This window comes from Cucumis sativus, chromosome 2 (genome assembly GCF_000004075.3).
Source record: "Cucumis sativus cultivar 9930 chromosome 2, Cucumber_9930_V3, whole genome shotgun sequence".
In the NCBI taxonomy this organism is placed as follows: domain Eukaryota; kingdom Viridiplantae; phylum Streptophyta; class Magnoliopsida; order Cucurbitales; family Cucurbitaceae; genus Cucumis; species Cucumis sativus.
In genome coordinates this window covers 3,570,437-3,589,187 of record NC_026656.2, presented here as the reverse complement: position 1 = coordinate 3,589,187, position 18,751 = coordinate 3,570,437, and the positions used below count along the sequence as shown (strand labels likewise).

The following is an 18,751-nucleotide window of genomic DNA, read 5'->3' as shown; positions in this document are numbered from 1 at the left end:
GCTCCATTTTAACAAAAAAAGGGAAAGGAAAGAATAAGAAAAGGTCCAGGGGGGGGTACCTTTGAATCATGCTGCCTTTTCTTTTCAGCTTGAACATGGCAAGATTAAAGGACTGTTTTACTGTTTCATGTTCTTCACTTAATTCTTGCATAGTAGTAAATCATCATGAATCCATTATCTGGAAGGATCAAGATTTTTACCTCACTTCCTCTAGAAAATTACTGAGATATTTGAGTTTTGAAAAGAAGTCTGAGTAAGATTCTGAAGTTTTTCAGTTTCTTTTTAGTTAAAACAGCAAAGAACAGAGAGTACCTTTTGTGTTGGTGTAATTCCACTTCCATGGTTCCATCTTCAGCTGATAAAAAAAATGTGCACAATAGTAACTGTTGCTTGATGGTAACCATCAATGGCTTAAATTGTACCTCATCTTATTTATTAAATTTCTCTTCTCTTGTTTTTCTGCTGCTTTCATGTTCTGAAAAAAATTGAAGATGAGTGGCCAATTAGACTTTAGTTTCATAGTACTGGACACTTCTCCATCTACTTTACTTGTCCCTACTCATTTTGGCATTTATTGTCATAAAATATTGTGATTTTGTTCAAGCTCACAAAGCCATTAACTCTTCTGGGTTAACCTTTTTTTCTTTTCTTCCCACTCAGTTTCCTTTCATCAACCAGGTTAGAGAGATTCAGCTACTAGTGAATAAAAGAAAGAAAAAGGTCGCCCTATTCTCCATTGTGCAATGGAATCTACTTTCTTTAGGTTCTTTGAAACCCATGCTTCCAACTTTCTTTAGGTTTTTTGCTCAATAGGAAACTATATTGAATGAGTTGATTGAAATAGACAAGATTGATATAACCATTGACTTAACTACGAAAAGTGGACCAAACAAGATAGTGAAAAACATCAATCTTGATGTCAAAATGTATATCAACATCAGGTCGGTTTTCGAAATAAGCAGATAGAAAACAACAATTGAGATGTTGAGTATGGATTGACATGTTAGAAGAAAGACCTAAATCATTAGTGGAAGACAAAAATTACGTGGTTACTCACTAATAACATCTTGTCTTCTTGAAAAAGATATGCTATTTGTATACAACCCTACATTTCTTTTTCCTTGTCACCAAAAGAAAGACCAGATTTCATTCAAGGTTTGTGTTTACAAACAGTCTCATTTCTCTACCTCGATCTCACAAAAGTGTTTAGAGTTGAAAAACATTTCCATTGTAAACCCCATGATGTTCTTTTTTTTAATCCATTTATGAAACAAATGGAAAGAAATTTGAATGGAAATTGACGGTTTTAGAAATGGAAAGCACAAGAGCCAAGAAGTTGAAATCTTTGTGTGAAGCTAAGTGCGTGCATTGGCCGTTGGGCACCGGGCAGCGGCTCGTAGAGGTCACGCAGCACCTCACCTCGTAAGCCTACAACGTCCCATTCATCTACTCACGTGCACGTACACGTGCACCTTTTTCCCATTTCCTTTTTTCTTTTTTTGTTTTTATTTTCGATTAGTGATTCCTTCTTATTTTTCTCATCAAACTTACAATTCCTTCTTTTTAATTTATCTTAACACTTGAAATTTGCTTAGTTGTCATGTCGAGTTAATACTCATGTGTTAACTAGTAGAATCGATAACGTTACATACGCATATGTATTTGTCTAAAAGATAGTAATAAAATTCTAAAAAATAAATAAATAAGACTTTTTTCTACTACATTTTTATTATCTGTTGTAGTATTTAGATTTATTTATAATATTTGTATATTTTCATGTTCTTTTGAAAATTCGGAAATTATATTATTATTAACATTTTATTTATCAATATGAGTGAAATTATTTATTTTAAATTTTTATTAACATGTTCTAATTAACTCAAAATCTTTATTTTACACAGTGAACCTTTTTAAGAGAATATATATTATTAATTTATCATAACCTATAACCTATAATGAAAAGTTAAACGAAAACTTATGCTCGATTTTTTAAATGTTAAACATGAAAATACCGCTTCTATCTATTCGTTTTACTTTTGAAATCCGATTAATAATAGTTAAAATGTTGTGAAGAAAAAGAACCACTGAATTTTTTTCAAATATAACAAGACATATATATATAAAATTGCAACACTCCTGATATTAAAGTTTTGTTAAACTATAGAGTGTATACATATGAAGTAAGAAATGAAAAGTTATGCCCCTTTAGATTATATATATATATATATATAAATAAGGGGGGAAATGCATTGGGAATGATTAATATAGTGAAGCTGTCAAAGTTAGACTAAAGGTCTTTTCAAGAACAAATTTTGATAGATAACACTTTATATCTTTTCTTAATATACATGTGATTTTGTTACTATTTCATGCTATCTATTAAATTCCAATTCGTTATTTACAGGATATATATATATATATATATATATATATATAAGAATGATAAAGTATTTAAAAATTGTTATAGATATAAAAGTAATTAAAAAAAAGATAGTAAAAAGTTAAAATGAGTTAATAAATAGTTTGGATGATTTGGTATATTTTGAGTGAGGGTTGGTAGGTGTTGTTTATTAGGATTATAGAGAGGGGAAATTGTGATTGGAAGGAATTAGAATGGATAAGTGAAGTAAAGGGTGAGTTGAAAGAATAAGAAAGGAAGAGAAATGGATTACAAGTTACAAGGAAAAGAATAAAGAGAGGAAAAGAGAGGAAAAGAGAGAAAAGAGAGAAAAAGGGGAAATCACGTGAAAGAGGTAGAGGAAGAGGGGCATCAGCGTCAATTCATATACCAAAAATGCTCCCGTGTTTGTCGCGTGCATTCTCCCCTTTCTTTCTTTCTTTCTTTCTTTCTTTCACCGCTCTTTGACATTTGACCTTTTCTAAGAATATCTTTTTTATTTCTTTCTTTCTTTTTAAATTTAAAATAATAATAATAATAATTCAAATTAAGTTATTACTTTATTTCTTTATTATTTTATTGAACACACACACACATATATATATATATAGAAAGAAAAGAAAAAAAAAGAGGATTCTTTCTTTCTCAAAGTTTGGAATGAATTATGAATATTTTGTCTTTTGATCCATTTTGGGTTACACTTGGATGGTTTTTGTTTTTCAACTTTTAAACACTATTTTCCTCTCTTTTATTATTATTATTATCATATCATTTATTTTAATCTCTACTTCTTCTCTTTCTATAAATTCAACCATTTTTATTCTTTTTTAAATAATCAAACAAACCTTTTAAAAAATAGACTAAATATAGTAAAATTTTAGACTAAATAGACAATGATTATTTTGTTTGTTCATCAAGTAGACACTTTGATTTGAACTCGGGAAATTTGCAATCTCCTACCTCGTCCCTCGGTTATGTCGCCAAGAGATACAAAATATTGGATTGGCTTTATCTCTTAGACAATTAGTATTTAAAATGCACCATGTGATCTAAAACTAAAAACAACAAAACTTTAATTACTTTTCCTATTGAAGGGAGAAAAATGTGGATTTTTTTTTTAATATTAAAGCTCGATAAAAGTAATGTATATAAAATTTTAGATAAAGAAGAATATTACGTGATTAGAGACACAATAGGTTTGAAGGACAAACTCAAACCTTTTTCTCGACGACGTTTTACATATTTAAAATTATATTTTTAGACATGTGAAAAAAAGTTATTCCAACTTATTTTTTTCTAATCAAACAAAAAAAAAATATATATATATATATTACAAATTGCAACTAAACAAAGACTGATTCTAGAACTTGTTATATAACCTCATTTTAAATTTATCATTGCAATCTTCATACATTAGCTAAGAAGTTAAAGTAAATCTAGCTCAAATTTATCATTGCAATCTTCATACATATAGTCTGTGTGGATAATAAAAAGTTCAAATTTTGACGTTGGATGAATGATGATTTTTGTTGGTCAGGAAAAAGGGGGATTTGAAGGTGGAAACTCCAAGAACAAGTTTCACAAAACCCAACCATGAATGAAGAAATTGAAGAGCTGACACTAAGACTTGAGACTACCTTACATACAGGAAAAATAAACAAATAAAGTTTTCATTTTTTTCTTTCTTTGGGTTTTGTGGGAGTTGAGGTAATCAAAACTAATCAAAATACCATCTCTTTTCCCGAAACTAGAAATATAAAGAATTTCGTTTTTCCTCTCTTACAAACCCCAATGCTCCATGTTTACCCCTAAAAAACACTCTTGAGAAAAGATATTTCTAGATTCACATCAATGCCCACCTTGAAAATTGAGTTTTTGGTTATGGTGTCCATGTCTTTGTTCTTAGTTTACAGAGAGAGAGAGAGAGAGATTGAAAGAGCTTTCATCTCCATTCCCATCAATCCCCATATCATAATATACTAACTGAGAAAGAAAGAAAACCATGTGTCACCATTTTTTTTTTTCTCATCTTCAACAAAAGGAGAGAAAAAAGGGGAAATTTTTTTTTGCAAAAAGCTTCTTCTTTCCTCTGAAATAACCCCAAAACCCAAAATACCCTCTTCATCATTTCCCACAACCCAATGCCCCCCCCCCCCCCCCCCTCCACTTTCTTCATCATTTTCAGATAGAAAATTGGTGAAAAGTATTCTTTTTTATTTTTAATAAAAAAACAATGAAGTATTGTGATCTTTCTGTTTGGATATCTGTCTCTTTCTCTATCTACAGGTACCTTCTCAATGACATTACATCACTTACTTGTTATTAACACCCTATGTTTGAATTCTAATGTATATTTATATGTCTACTCAAAGTCCCCAACACATTTGCCTATCAGCTGTTTGATATAATGCCTAGGTGAAAAAAAAGTTTCTTTTTCATTTTTTTTTTCTTATGTAGATAGAAAAAAAAAATGTTGTTCTCATCACAAGCTTCTGTTGTTGTTGGGTGCCACAGTGATTTAGACTTGAAAGCTCCCATCTTTTCATGTCTATTGACACTGATAGTTGATACATCACTTGGCTTGTTCATGTCGTCTTTTGACTCCTTATTTCTCTTCTCTCTTTGCCTTCTTTTTCTCTCACCGTATTCCTTGTCAAGCACTGTGTTGAAGTAAAAATACTCAAATATCTTTGCTTCTGAAAGAGAGGAAAATTTGAGAGAGAAACCAAATGGGTTCTTCTGTAGTGGTTGGAGGAGGAGGTGGGGGAGGGGAGGGGGAGGGGGAGGGGGAGGAGAAACTTCTAAGAAAAAGGCAATGTGGCTCTATCCTAAGGTCATGGGCTTCACACCTTCTGAGCGATGGGGGCATTCTGCTTGCTATTACCAGGGAAATGTCTATGTTTTTGGGGTATGTTCCTTTTTCTTTCCCTTCCTTTCTTCCCTTCAAAACTTTCAATTCTTTGGTCTTTTGTTATTTTGTTTCTTAGTTTGTTTTTCTTAGAGGTTGTTTGGAAGTCTCCAATTGAGCTGTCCGTGATATATCTGTGCTGTTTAAGTTATATGCCTTCATCAATTCTACTAGTAAATGAATGCTCTGCTCTTTTCTCTCTCTTGTTTTTGTTTTTGTTCTTTTTCTGTTAAGCTGAATGGCTATCTTTGACTAAAAACAGACTTATCTTTCTCTGGTTTTAGTTTTAGTTGCTCAAATTAGTACAGACAGTTAAACTGCTGTTTGGGAAATTCTTCTCTAACTCCCTTGATTTTCTCTTCTTGGTTCTCTTTATCTCTCTCTTATTGATATATTCTGTTAAAGCTTTTAATGACACTCATTCTTCAAATGGATGGTTCAATAGCTTTTAATGTTCTTAAACACGAACTATACAACCCCCCATACTTCGCATTGCTCTTGCTAAAGGGATATTGTATAATCTCTGGCATTGTTTGTATTCAGTTTTAGATTTATATAGGAAATTGAAAATCCGATGTTATGTATGAGGGGAATGCTTTTGAGCTATGTTTCACTGTGAAATGTTTTGTGTTTTCTGTATGTGTTGCCATATGCCGTTTTTGTGATGTGTTTCTTCCAATACTTCAAACTAGGGATGCTGTGGTGGATTGCATTTCAGTGATGTTCTTGTACTAAATCTTGATACCATGGTTTGGACCAACATGGTAACTACCGGTCAGGGTCCAGGCCCAAGAGACAGCCACGGCGCCTTAATTGTTGGTAACCAGATGATAGTTTTTGGTGGTACAAATGGCTCTAAGAAGGTAAATGATCTCCACATTTTGGATCTTGGTACTAAGGAATGGGTACAACCTGAATGCAAAGGGAATCCACCATCACCTCGAGAAAGTCACACGGCCACACTTGTTGGAGATGACAAACTAGTTATTTTCGGGGGAAGTGGAGAGGGTGAATCCAATTACTTGAATGATCTACACATTCTAGACCTCAAGTCTATGGTGTGGATGAATATTGAGGTGAGGGGTGATATTCCAGTCCCAAGGGATAGTCACTCTGCTACAGCAGTTGGTCACAAGCTGTTTGTTTACGGTGGGGACTGTGGAGACCGTTATCAAGGGGGTGTTGATATGCTCGACGTGCATTCATTAACTTGGTCTAAAGTATTAAGCTTTCTTTCAACTATATGGTTTTGGAATTGACAAATGATTTGTGTCTTAATGGCTCTTCTCTTCCTTTTTGTCAATAGTTATCAGTTCAAGGATCTTCACCTGGTGTTCGGGCAGGTCATGCTGCGGTTAATATTGCAACAAAGGCAAGTCATTATGCTGCGGTTAATATTTTTGTTACTGAAAAGACAGAAACGGCGAACACAACACTAAAATACGATTAGAATCTTTAAACCACGTTGTCTGTTGCTTTCATTTCAAGGCATTTGACTGATTTTTCAAATTTGCAGGTGTACATACTTGGTGGGGTTGGAGATAGACAATACTACAATGATGCTTGGGTGCTTGATTTATGTACTTGCTCGTGGACTCAACTCGATACGTGCGGTCAGCAACCTCAAGGGAGATTTTCTCACACAGCTGTGGTTGCAGACTCAGACATTGCCATATATGGAGGGTAGTTTAGCGCAAAACTTAATAGTCATCGAGCAACAGTCCTGGTTCGGGTTCCTTGATTAATTTGTTTCCTGTTTTTTCTTTGGAATTCATAGGTGTGGAGAGGATGAACGACCTCTCAATGATTTGTTGGTCTTGCAACTCGGAGCAGAGCATCCAAATGGCCGGTACAATGTTTCAATGTGCAAAATTTTTGGAAAACACTGGAATAATCAAACAAGGAGTTCTTTACGAGAAGATCAGAGCAGCGTGGTACAACACGACGACTCAAATGCTGAAGGTTTAATTGCCTTGTAATTAAGTTGTAATTGTAACATTGTTTATTTTTTTTCTTTGAAGCAGAAGACTAAGCTTATGGGGAACAACATAGAGCTAGTTAGAAAGGAAGATCATGGACCAAAATTGGAGACAAAACATTCTTCTCAGTTCATGTCAGGTCAGTATATATATCTCTCGAGTTGAGTTGTTTTTCTTGATTATGAAATGTACTTGAACGATCTACTTTTCATTGTGTTTTCCAGAGACATTACATCCAAAACGGAGGAGAACCATGAATCCAAAGGTGTGGGAGGTTGAATCCGAGCAAGAGGAGCATTCTTTGTCGTTGTCCCAGCATTCATCTCCATCACAATCCGATCAAGAACAGACCCCAGTTCGAAAAGTCTCTGATTCAGTAACAAGCTCCCAAGGATTACGACTTCTCAAGCGTGTGAATCATAGCTCAACAAGCGAACCTTACAGCATTTCTAGAACCCAACCTGAGTTCCGAAATGTTGTCCAAACCGCTCCACAGCAAGATCTTTCATATTTCGGACACCAGAATCTGCTAAAGACCGAACAGCAGCAGCTTCTCCATGTTGTTCGTCCAGTGAAAGAACACAAGTCCTTGGAGACTGGCCTCATTCAAAACATGGTAGCTTAAACCAAAATACACAAATCATCAGAAGCAACATTGCTTCTTATACATCTTCATCACTTTTTAATACGTATGTCGTGTTTGTTTCAGATTGGATCTGAGGTTCGAGGAAGAGTTGACGGTGCCTTCGACTCTGGCTTCCTAATGACTGCTACTGTCAATGGGAAAGTATATAGAGGCGTCCTGTTCACACCCGTAAGCGTCCCCGAACACTCGAAATTTCTTCCTGATCACTTATTCAAGTAGTTAAAACCAACGCAACACTTTCTTCTATTGAATCAGGGACCTGGGGTGTTCTCAAGGGCCAGCATTGTGACTGAAAGTCCACCTCTTCCTACAAACACAGTCCCAAACTCAAACCACATAGAACGATCAAAGAGTTTGCAGCAACGACCGTCGGTTGTGGTACCGGAGTCAGGTCAGAGCTTCAGGCAAGCTCAACTCAGTCCTCCTCCTGTTCCAATCATAAAACCAACTCCATCTTCATTGCCAGTTAAGCTTAGAGATGATCTTCAGGGTGTGTTTTTAACATTAGGAGGACCTGGAAATGGCTCTGCTTAAGAATGAGAACAATCAAAAGAGAGAGAGAGAGAGAGAAATGTGTAAAGACATATGTTGGAAGAAAGGAAAAAGAACGAGAAGAAAAAAAAAAAAAAAGAGTTTGTAAACACAGTTTTGTATGTTGAAATTTTAGGGATGACCAGATTTAGATAAAAAGAAAAGATCCATTTGGGGTAGTTTTCATGAATGATTCACTCGAATTTGTTTATGTTTGAAAACAAATAAAAGAAAATGAGTTTTAAGTAGTGGTTAAGTGATGGGTGTGTTGGTCATTATGGTTGAACTAAAAAGATATAGTGATAGATGTATCCATGGAGTGAAGAGCATGCATGTAACTTGGAAATGAAGAGTAAAGAAAAAGTTGATGGATGTTTTGAAAAGAAAAGGGTAATTTGAGTAAGAATAGATGATGAGGCAGTGTTAAATAAAAGAAAACGAAATAGTTAAGAGAAAGAAGAAAAGGGGAAAGAAACAAAAAGAAGGAAACAAGGAAGTGTGATGTGTTAGGACATAGGAAATAGGAATAGTTAAGATGAGGAAAAGGGACCCACGAGAGAAGAAGGACAAGGGCTCCACAAGGCTCCCGCGCATCGCGCGCGATACTGTCGATGTGTCATGAAAACTTTGATATAATATTAAAAGTGGGAGTTGAGGTTGAAAAGAAATTAAAGAAGTGATGATGATAATAATATTAGGAAGTGGGTAGTAGTAAAGTTGAAAAATATAATAAATGAGAGGGAATTAAAAAGAGAAAGAAAAGAAGAAAAGTGAAGAAATGGGGGTGGTCTGTGTCAGCAGCTGTCTGAAATGTCTGCCACGTCAGGGAGTGATTGATTTGTGGTAGAGAGAAGAAGGAAAGGAGAGGGGGGGAGTGGTGTGAAATGAAATGAAATGATGGAGGTTTCTAAAGTCACACGTCGTTTCAAAGTTTTTTGTGGATGTGACGCCTGACCTTCCCCTCCCCCCCTCCCCCCCATCGCATTTCGTCATCCACCTATACATAATTTTCGTACTCTTCCTTATCTCTCTCTTCCTTACGGACTACTCCCCCTCTCTTTTCCTCTCCTTTTCTCTTTCCCCTTCTTCCCCCTCTTTTTTACCCTTTTCTTTCTCTCTCTCTCTCTCTCTCCACGTTTTAGACTCAATTCAATTGCTTGTGTGACGTCAATCAAAAATAATTAATAAGATTTTTAAATTGTTTATACAAGATTTTCACATAAAATTAATTTATGAGATTGTGATTTGATGGGATGTGTTTGATATCTAATATTTAATATTTAAATTTTCTCTCAGTTTATTTGATCTTTTGATTCTCTCTCGTTTGAACTCTTACGTTCGATCTAAGAAAACGAAGTACAAAGTTCAGATTTGAGGAAGCAAACCATAAAGTTTGAGTTTTGGGATAAATATTTTATCTTTGAAGGAATTTCAATATTCGAAGTGAGTATTTGCTTCCTTGAATAATTCTATCTATACCTCGTGGAATCTAGAATTTCCCATCCTACAAATTGAAAATATTTTTTTTAAGTTATTGAATAGTTGTAAATTTAGCAATTAAATTCAAATTAATTAAGTATATAGCACAATTTTAAAAAATTTGCAAATATAGCAAAATTTGTCAAATACTATTGATATAAGTTTATCAATAATAAACCATGTTGCAAATATTGATCTATCATTGATATACCATATGAAGTCTATCAGCTATACAAGTCTATCAATTATAGTTTTGCTATATTTGCAATTTTTTTTAAATGTTGCTATATCTTTAATTATTATTGCTAAAATAGTCCTCAATTGCAATTTCGCTTGAGTTATTTGATGGACTTTATGAGCTTGGGTTTGGTTAGTCCATGGACCATACCAATTGATTCAACCACGTGGATTTGAGTCATATTTAACATTTAAATTAAATTAAACTAACTTAAACTTTAATTAAGTAAATAATATTTAATTTGACCAAAATAATTAATTTGATCCAATAGTCGAAATAAAAACCTATGTCATTGTTAGAATTAACATATGGCATCATCAGAATTGGCATATTCATGTCTTCAATTTTCATTTGAGACATATGTCAAAAAAATTTAATTCAACCCAAATTCAACCATGTGTATTTTCCATCGTTGATTTAGTAAATGACATAACACTTTGTGATTGGTTTAAAATTTCTTATTTAACAACCCATAATCTACGGTTGTTTTTAATATGATAATGCACTATGTGGTTTCATAAAAGATATTAATTGAGTGAGGTTTTCTTTTTAGAGTTTTGTAGGATATATTTTGTCTTAGTCTAATTATTGTTTTCTATTTATAAAATTCAGGTTGCTATTTTTACTATTTTGAAACTCTTTTTTTTTGTTTTTTTTTTTAATGAGTTTTTAAAATTTGCTATTTTTCTTACTAACCCTTGTTTTATGTTAACATTCAAAACAAATTTTAAAAAAGAAAATCTTCTTAAATGATAAAATTAATAAAAAAAATACTTACACATATAATAAAATATCATCTCTCAGCCTTTTTTTTCCTTCTTCTTAATATAGTTGTTTGGTTGTGTTATGATAAGGGTTTTTGGGAGATGATACAATCAAAGGAAAAATAAAAGGAGAAATATTTGAACTCTTTTATTTATTTTTCTTGTTTTGAAATAATTTGAGAGATTGAGTAAATTAAATGGAAGATGGTATTTTAATAGTGGTGTGAGTAGAACAAAAGTTTTAAAATAATATTTCATAGAGTGAGTTTTGTAATCTTGATTGGATGGATACTCATTAGGGATTGTGATAGTATAGTTAAAAGAGAGGTCCATCTCAAACCGATTGATAACGAGGCCCTTTCATCTCTATCTTAAGAGTTAAGAGTTTGAGCTCTCTTACTTAATTAAATACATTCCAAATCGTTAAGATATAAAAAAAGGTCCAAAACGCCGTATGTTATGTTTGTGGGCTATGCTATTTTTCGATTTGGCCCAATCGGTTAGGATTCTACGGACTTTGAATCCACGGCGGTAACTCCGGCCGGCGAACGTCTCTGGACGCTTCGAGAGGCTCTTCCCAACACCATCTGCTACAATTTTCCATTCTCTCTTTATTCGTCTCTACTCTTTGTTTCTTCTCCTCTTCCATGGCCGATTCCTCCGCCAAGCACGGGCGCGATCAGCTTCTGGTACTCTCATTTTTTCTCAACCTCCTCTACTGTAGTTCAGAGATTGAACACTTTCTTACCCCGTTGCTTGAAAAACGAGGAGAAATATAAAGTTACAAAGCTTTGAGTTGAGTTTTCAATTTTTCTGTAATTTTCATTGTTTGTGGAAACGAAGCGGGCTGGCTATGTATGCAACTCCCCTGGCTATTTCTTCGTGCTTATTGGGGGTTTGATGGTATAAAGTTCTGTTTACTTGCATTGAAGTGATTAATGGGCTGAATGTATTGAAATAGGGGTTAGAAGTTGTTATCTGAAATCATTGTTATTGGTGTGTTAAGTTAAGTTAAGTTAGATGCTGGCTGTGTTGGTGGCTTTTCTTATTGAGTTGTATGTGTTTTGGACGCATTCTTTTCCTCCAGGATTTCCAGGGATTTTTGAATGACTTGCAGGATTGGGAAGTCTCATTTAAGGGAAAGGACAAGAAACTGAAGCCACAGGCCATTGGAAAAGAAAAAGAGGTATTTAACTCTATCAAATTTTCAGTTTCATAGTGAACTGCACATTTTAAAAACTACTGCCTTGGATGCCATTATTTACACTGGTTTATGTTTTGAAGAAAAACCTGGTGCTAATCTGTGCATGCATTGATAATAATTTTTATACTCTTATTGAAGTTGGCTTTTGTGCATGGTAGAGATGTTCTGGAGAACAGTGTTGTTACATTTTTTGATAAATAATGTTAGTATTATTTGAGGATCACCTTAAGTAATGTCATAGCTAACCAGGATAGAAGGCAGACAGAAAAAGCTTCAGCAGCTGATTACATGAAGCAATACGATGCAGTTAACCGTCTATCAAGAAATTTTCAGACTGAAGGGAGTTTTGTTGATGCTGCTTCAGAGAAAGAACAGGTAGATTGTGTTCTTTTGCTCATGTTTATATGATGAAGAGATAATTGGTGTAGCCATGAAAGACCTTGACTCCTGACTGCATGTGTGTATGATATATCTTCAAATTCCAGGGTAATGAGTATTTTAAGCAAAAGAAGTTTAAAGAAGCCATTGACTGCTATTCAAGAAGTATTGCTTTGTCCCCAACAGCTGTAGCCTTTGCAAATAGGGCTATGGCCTACCTAAAAATCAGAAGGCAAGTTTCAGTCCATAGATTCTAAGCTTTCCTCCATTTAGATGGATAGGCATGGGATCTGTTTATGATGTTCCTTGAAACTAGGTCTTTGCTTCTTGCTGTCTGTCGCTTACATTTCTTGAAATGAATTAATACACCTATGTTTCTAAAATATTTTCTGCTATAAGTTGTTTTGCCAATAAAATAGTGTTCTTGATAAGGCAAGCTATGAGTTGATGACTATTAAATGTGTTAACATTGTTGATTTCTTTGCTATTTTCTTGTTTCCACCTTCCTTGGGTCAGATTTCAGGAGGCTGAGGATGACTGTACAGAGGCCTTAAATTTGGATGATCGATACATCAAAGCATACTCACGCCGAGCAACAGCTAGAAAGGAACTTGGGAAGGCTAAAGAGGCCTTGGAGGGTACAAAATTAGTCACTTCAATTGCATGTGGATTTTTTTTGTGATTTTTATTTGACTGATGTATTTGACTGATTGCAGATGCTGAATTTGCCCAGAGATTGGAGCCTAACAACCAGGAGATCAAGAAGCAGCATGCTGATCTCAGAGCTTTTGTTGGGAAGGTATGTTTAGCATTAAGATTTAAGATGATTTTTGTTAAATCTGGATCTCTTGAACTATTTACAGGTGAATGTGGGAGAGAAAGTTATGATACTTCAAATGTGTTCTATTGCCAATACGATTTCTTTAATCCTTCTTATACATGTATACACATCGCAGGCAATTCTTGAGAAGGCATCTGGTGCTTCAAGAAGCTCCACCAAAAATAAGAAGACACTTAAAAAATCTGACTCTGATGCAAAAATTCAGGACATCCCTCCTGTCTCTAGCAGCACATCAAGGACTGGATTATTGGCAGCTCGAGAACGTGTTGAGGTAAAGGTTTCTAATTTGTTATTGCCCATGGTATACTGTATTTTCTTTTAAAACAAATGTAGTAGGGTGGGGTAGTTGCCCATGTGAATGAGGTGCATATAGACGGATCAAAACAAACAGACAAATGAAAATGATATCCTGTAACTTTTCAGTGAAGATCCAGCCGGTCTATACTCTTAATAATTTATTCAACAGATCTTTCTCACTCTCTCGTTTCTCAAGTTTTTAAAAACTATATTTTGCTCTAGTATAAAACAATACTAATGTATTGCTACTTAATTTATAGCCCCCTTGTCCTTTTCCTCTTTGTAGGACTGTGTAGTGTAGTTTATTTCTTTGTTGAAGTACTCACTGGGGAGACAATTTGCTGATAATTAATTACTTGTACTGCTTATATCTTGACCGTGGTGTCCTTTTCTGTATTTGTATAAAGTTTCTTCCCTCAAATTGACCGAATACAATGGGGCAACCCCCACCTCCCACCCAAGATTTTCTGTAGAAAATTGTAGTGCATGTTTCCCCCCACCCCTTGGTAATGTATTTAAAGATGATATTTCTTATTATGAAGCTGGGTCTAAGCCAAATGATGTTTAAGGCTTTTGGATTCTGTTCTTAGGAAAATGGTGGGGGAAATGCTGTCAAGACATCAGCACGTTTAGAAGAAAGTGAGGACACAAGTTCAGGAGCTGAAATCACTTCCAAAAAAGTAGCAACAAATGGTTTTCACAAAGACTCAAGTTCATATTTGTCGGCATTGGAGGTCTCTTAAGATCCATTTGAACTCTTTTTTCTGCGTTGTACACTGCCTTTTTATTGATGGTTCCCATTTTTATGTTGGTTAAGTATATACCATTTCTTGTTCCAAAGATAGACAAATAAGATGCTGCAATAGTTTCTTCTTTGTTAACAATTGCAGGATTCATCTTAAAAACATCATTGAAATCAAATAGAAGCCTGCCTATTTTCCTATTTGGGCTGTTCCCTTCACATTATGTGCTTCTGCAGCTCATTCTATAACTCTTGCTTTAAACTTTCTCTACTAAAAAATGAAAGGGTCGATGAAGTTGTCATGCTTATATTGACCTTTTTTAAAAAAGCATGTGATTTTTGATGAGAAGTTCAATATCTTAATGACTGATCTTCACTTTTTTTTTTTTCAAGGCATACTTGAATAGAAAATTGGACTATTGTTATTTGGGTCTTTGAAGAGGCTTAGGTCGATTTTGACCTTACTTGAACAAGATATGTTCTATAAATTGTAGAATCACGTTCTTGAGTTCTAAAGAGACTTGGGTCGATTCTTAAAGGGTGACTTAAGTAAGGCCCTCGATTGGTAGGCTTGAAACCCTAAACCAAAGAGATTTATCGAGCCTATCTATTCACTGAGTAGGAAACTTCTAGCTCTAAAATTGACTGATGTAGGCCAGATATACATGTACTTGATTCTGTCATAAGTTATGCAAAATGAGACTCAAGGTCAACCGTACATTTAGGAATGAGGACTAGGAATAAGAGTGGTCTTTTTTAGCTTTCTTTGAGGGATTATTTTAAAGGTAATCTCTCACTAACAAGTTATGAAGAAGCTCAAGCCTTGTTGAAGAAAGAATCCAAAGCCATAAGATCACCTTCATGATTAGTTGAACTGAAGCCCATCCATTCAAAGTTCTAAAGTTCCAAAGGGACCTTAAATCATATAGTGAGTGGATGGGTCGGTAAAAGGCTTCTACTCAACCATTTCTCTCACTCGTTATCAATTTGTGAACCATGTTGTCAGCTCATGCATAAGAATACCATAGCATATTCCCTATTTATCTGTGCCACAAATTCTTTCTGATGCAATGATGTCTAAATCCTTTTGTTTTCATACGTATTCCACTCTCCTGCCAATATTTTACAGAGAGATCATCTTCCGAGAAAGCAGGAACTGAAGGCATCAGTGTATGAACTTGCTTCTCAAGCAGCTTCCAGAAGCATGGTTGAAGCTGCAAAAAACATTATAGCGCCAACTACTGCCTATCAATTTGAAGTTTCTTGGAGAGGATTCTCTGGTGATCAAGCATTGCAGGCTCGTCTTTTAAAGGTATCTAATCTAATATAGACAGACTATGCTGTTCTTGGTGCTGTCTGCTGTGTTCATTTGTCCATCCAGGATAATATGAACATATGTAGTTGGCTATATATAAAAATTGTTTGATAAATATTAGAAGCTTGCTGCCATTTTTATTTGTTTTATAATTTTAACGAAATTGTTTTTCTTAATAGACCATCTCTCCAGCCAAGTTGCCTCAAATATTCAAAGATGCATTAACTGCCCCAATTTTAATAGACATTGTCAAGTGTGTGGCTACATTTTTCATGTAAGTTGAAAATTTCTCACTTGTCCTAGGAACATTTAGATTATGATTTAAAACATCCATGGTTAATAGACTTTGCTGGGTAATCATTTTGCAGTGAAGAACCAGCTTTGGCTATCAGTTTTTTAGAAAATTTAGTTAATGTCCCAAGGTTCAGCATACTCATGATGTGTCTTTCATCCTCTGAAAAGTTTGGTAAGTTGTACAACCTTCATTTAATATTTACTTTTTTCCTATGTTTCTAACCTTCTTGATTGAAAACTTAGCGTCAACATTTGCAACCGAATTTGCTAGGTAAAATAATTGGTTAAGATTGATTGGATTTAGTGTACTTACTATGTCCTTAAACAACATAAGCATTCACTCTGAAGCCTTCTGGTCAATTTGCTCCTCCTCCTCTGATGTATGTCAATTTGATAGGTTTTTGTATTGTTTATGCCTTCGTGGGTGCACTCCTTTTTTTCCTTTTCTTTTCTTTTTTTTCTTTTCATAATCATTTTCTCAAATAAGAAAAAGAAAGACAATATCTCTTGTAGCACCGGGATTCTTCAGAATGAATATGTGCAGCAGACTCATTTACTCATATTTGAGCTGTGAATTATGAATACCCCTTATTGTCTTGCTATCAGCCGGTATCGTAATCTTGAAGAAGTAATCTACATGTCTGAGTTCTAGCTTCTATCTCTATTTAAAACAAAACTTAAATATAGGGTGAAGATGGTAAGCATGAAATAGATTCACTGTTGAGGAGTTGAATGCAAAATGCTATAATTCATACTTTATTTGATAAATTTATAGAGGAATTTGGATGTTAAAAAGCTTCCTGACATTTCGGCTGGACTTTGAGTTTCGACTTGAAGACCTTAGATTTTGTTAGGAACTGAAATGTAGGATAGTCTTCCCAAATAATAACAGGAATCTAAGGGCTTATCATGGCAAAATGTTTTGTTTATTCGTACTAATTTTAAAGCGCTTTGTGAAACAGATCTCCTCAAGATTTGGGATGAAGTATTTTGTGATGAGGCTGTTCCAATTGAGTATGCAGAAATGCTCGACAGCTTGCGTTCAAAGTACTTTCTTAAACAATGACAGACGTTTCTTTAATGGGAAGAAGCATTTTATCTTCAAACCCTGCCTCTCTAGAGCCAACCCAGCTGCTTATCTTCAGTGTAAAGTATCCAATTATTCTGTTTTTGGGATCATAATTTGGCATGTTGACATATTTAACTCACGCAATGAAGTTAAATTTTACGGAAATTGTCTTCTTTTCTATACCCTCTTCCACATGCTAGAAAATTATTAGAACATGCTCAGTAGAAGTCTCGCACTTGAATTCTCGACATTTCCAATCCTTGATGATCACAAAAGCTTGCATCACAAGAAGAATAAGGTAACTGGTTTCTAACTTTCTACAAGTATGCGACCTTACTGGATTTATTATATTAGGTTATACAACTCCCTCCTTGAGTTCTCTAAGATTAGTATATTGACCACTAGGTAGTAGGGCCCTTGGAAAGGGCTGAGTGCCCTATGATGTGTGTTATTTTAGTGCACTGCCACATGCAGGAAGATAATTGAATGGTCCTTGCTACTGGACCATCCTGAACTCAGAAGTCTTTATATGAATGTGTAGGTTTTGCATTTTTCATTGGTACTTAAGATATGCTGTTGCATCACAATCTAGTTGGGGTCCAGAGTTTAAAATGGCCATAGACAAATCATATGCCCCATTTTGCAATTCTATGATATATTGGTGTCCACATTGCTTTCAATCCACCTTTTTGCTTGTTTTAACTTTGTGAGTACTTATTTTTGTTGACCCTCTCTCTCTCTATTTTCATCATGTCGATATACATTTGACGTTTTAAGACTTTACTCATTCCTAACAAGTAAATTTCGGTTTTAAAGTTAGATTTAGATCTACTTACCATTTGTTCAATTGAATCATTGTGAAAAAAATAACATTTTCAAATGAAGTTATGTTAAATTAATTTGAGATTGCTTGAACTCTTAAGACACACATACAGCCTTGGTCAAATTTTCAATAGATGTTAAAATTAATTAGACAGGGTTCAATTTGTTGTTAGTATTATTATTTGATCGATATTGGTTAAATAAGAATAGGACAATGTGAGCCTATTACTTAATTTTATATAAGAGACCAAATACCAAAAATGAGAATAACTCAACCAAATAAAAAAAGTACTATGAATTATTAAAAGTAATTAATATGAAAGTTATGAATAATAATCCTTCAACCCTTGTGCATATGGTGATGACCTTTGACCTTTGACCTTTGAGCTATGTCTATCTTTTGAGAAGATGACTAATGTTATAACTCTTAACCTAAATTTATTCAATTAGCTATTGAAGATTTCTAAAGTCATTTACGTTTGTCTGAATAATGATTCTTTAATAATAGTAAAAAAAAAAAACTAAAACTAAACTTTGAAAAATATTTATTGTTTCTCTCTCTCCCTTTGTTGTGGTTGAAATACAATTTAATATATATAACGTAAAATTAAAATATATAATAATCAATTTAAAATAAAAACGATAATGATACATTTAATGGCTCCTTTAAATTGACTTAAGAAAAATTGACAAATACTCTAAAACTGCTTGTTTTTAAATTAAATAATAAAAAATGTATTTCAAATACACCATCAGTTTTGATCTAAAATTTACTAAATACAAAATTATAGTTAAGTTTTAAATGTCCCTAAAATTTGATTTATAAATACATTTAACCATCTATTT

At 34.0% G+C, this 18,751-nt stretch overlaps 2 protein-coding genes across 7 annotated transcripts; both read left to right on the top strand.

Annotated features, from left to right (window-relative positions):
- Window positions 1–4,083: 4,083 nt before the first annotated feature.
- Window positions 4,084–8,718, top strand: LOC101218863. Of its 3 annotated transcripts, none has more exons than XM_031881387.1 (9): window positions 4,084–4,684; window positions 5,999–6,526; window positions 6,613–6,678; window positions 6,823–6,989; window positions 7,084–7,240; window positions 7,328–7,424; window positions 7,510–7,901; window positions 7,995–8,099; window positions 8,187–8,718. In XM_031881387.1, the coding sequence occupies exons 2-9, from the start codon at window positions 6,053–6,055 to the stop codon at window positions 8,463–8,465; spliced, it is 1,737 nt and encodes a 578-aa protein (XP_031737247.1). In that variant the 5' UTR covers window positions 4,084–4,684; window positions 5,999–6,052; the 3' UTR covers window positions 8,466–8,718. The 3 variants fall into 3 exon arrangements, with proteins under 3 accessions (XP_031737247.1, XP_031737246.1, XP_011648873.2); XM_031881386.1 differs by lacking the exon at window positions 4,084–4,684 and adding an exon at window positions 4,717–5,306; XM_011650571.2 differs by lacking the exon at window positions 4,084–4,684 and adding an exon at window positions 4,721–5,306 and having other exon boundaries at window positions 7,331–7,424.
- A 2,667-nt stretch (window positions 8,719–11,385) lies between these two features.
- On the top strand, window positions 11,386–17,261 carry LOC101223194 (RNA polymerase II-associated protein 3). Of its 4 annotated transcripts, none has more exons than XM_031881523.1 (12): window positions 11,386–11,632; window positions 12,061–12,129; window positions 12,397–12,522; window positions 12,633–12,757; window positions 13,042–13,163; window positions 13,242–13,324; window positions 13,482–13,637; window positions 14,254–14,397; window positions 15,535–15,717; window positions 15,900–15,994; window positions 16,089–16,186; window positions 16,977–17,261. In XM_031881523.1, the coding sequence occupies exons 1-12, from the start codon at window positions 11,591–11,593 to the stop codon at window positions 17,078–17,080; spliced, it is 1,347 nt and encodes a 448-aa protein (XP_031737383.1). In that variant the 5' UTR covers window positions 11,386–11,590; the 3' UTR covers window positions 17,081–17,261. The 4 variants fall into 4 exon arrangements, with proteins under 4 accessions (XP_031737383.1, XP_004144746.1, XP_011648871.1 ...); XM_004144698.3 differs by having other exon boundaries at window positions 12,031–12,129; XM_011650569.2 differs by having other exon boundaries at window positions 11,388–11,632; window positions 12,031–12,129; window positions 12,402–12,522.
- Window positions 17,262–18,751: the final 1,490 nt, after the last annotated feature.

Coding starts and splice junctions, on each gene's coding strand:
- LOC101218863 (XM_031881386.1), top strand. CDS start 5,214: ATGTGGCTCTATCCTAAGGTCATGGGCTTCACACCTTCTGAGCGATGG. Junction 6,990..7,083: donor GACATTGCCATATATGGAGG/GTAGTTTAGCGC, acceptor TGGAATTCATAG/GTGTGGAGAGGATGAACGAC. Junction 8,100..8,186: donor GAGGCGTCCTGTTCACACCC/GTAAGCGTCCCC, acceptor CTATTGAATCAG/GGACCTGGGGTGTTCTCAAG.
- LOC101223194 (XM_004144698.3), top strand. CDS start 11,591: ATGGCCGATTCCTCCGCCAAGCACGGGCGCGATCAGCTTCTG. Junction 13,164..13,241: donor GGCTAAAGAGGCCTTGGAGG/GTACAAAATTAG, acceptor GACTGATTGCAG/ATGCTGAATTTGCCCAGAGA. Junction 16,187..16,976: donor TTCATCCTCTGAAAAGTTTG/GTAAGTTGTACA, acceptor TTTGTGAAACAG/ATCTCCTCAAGATTTGGGAT.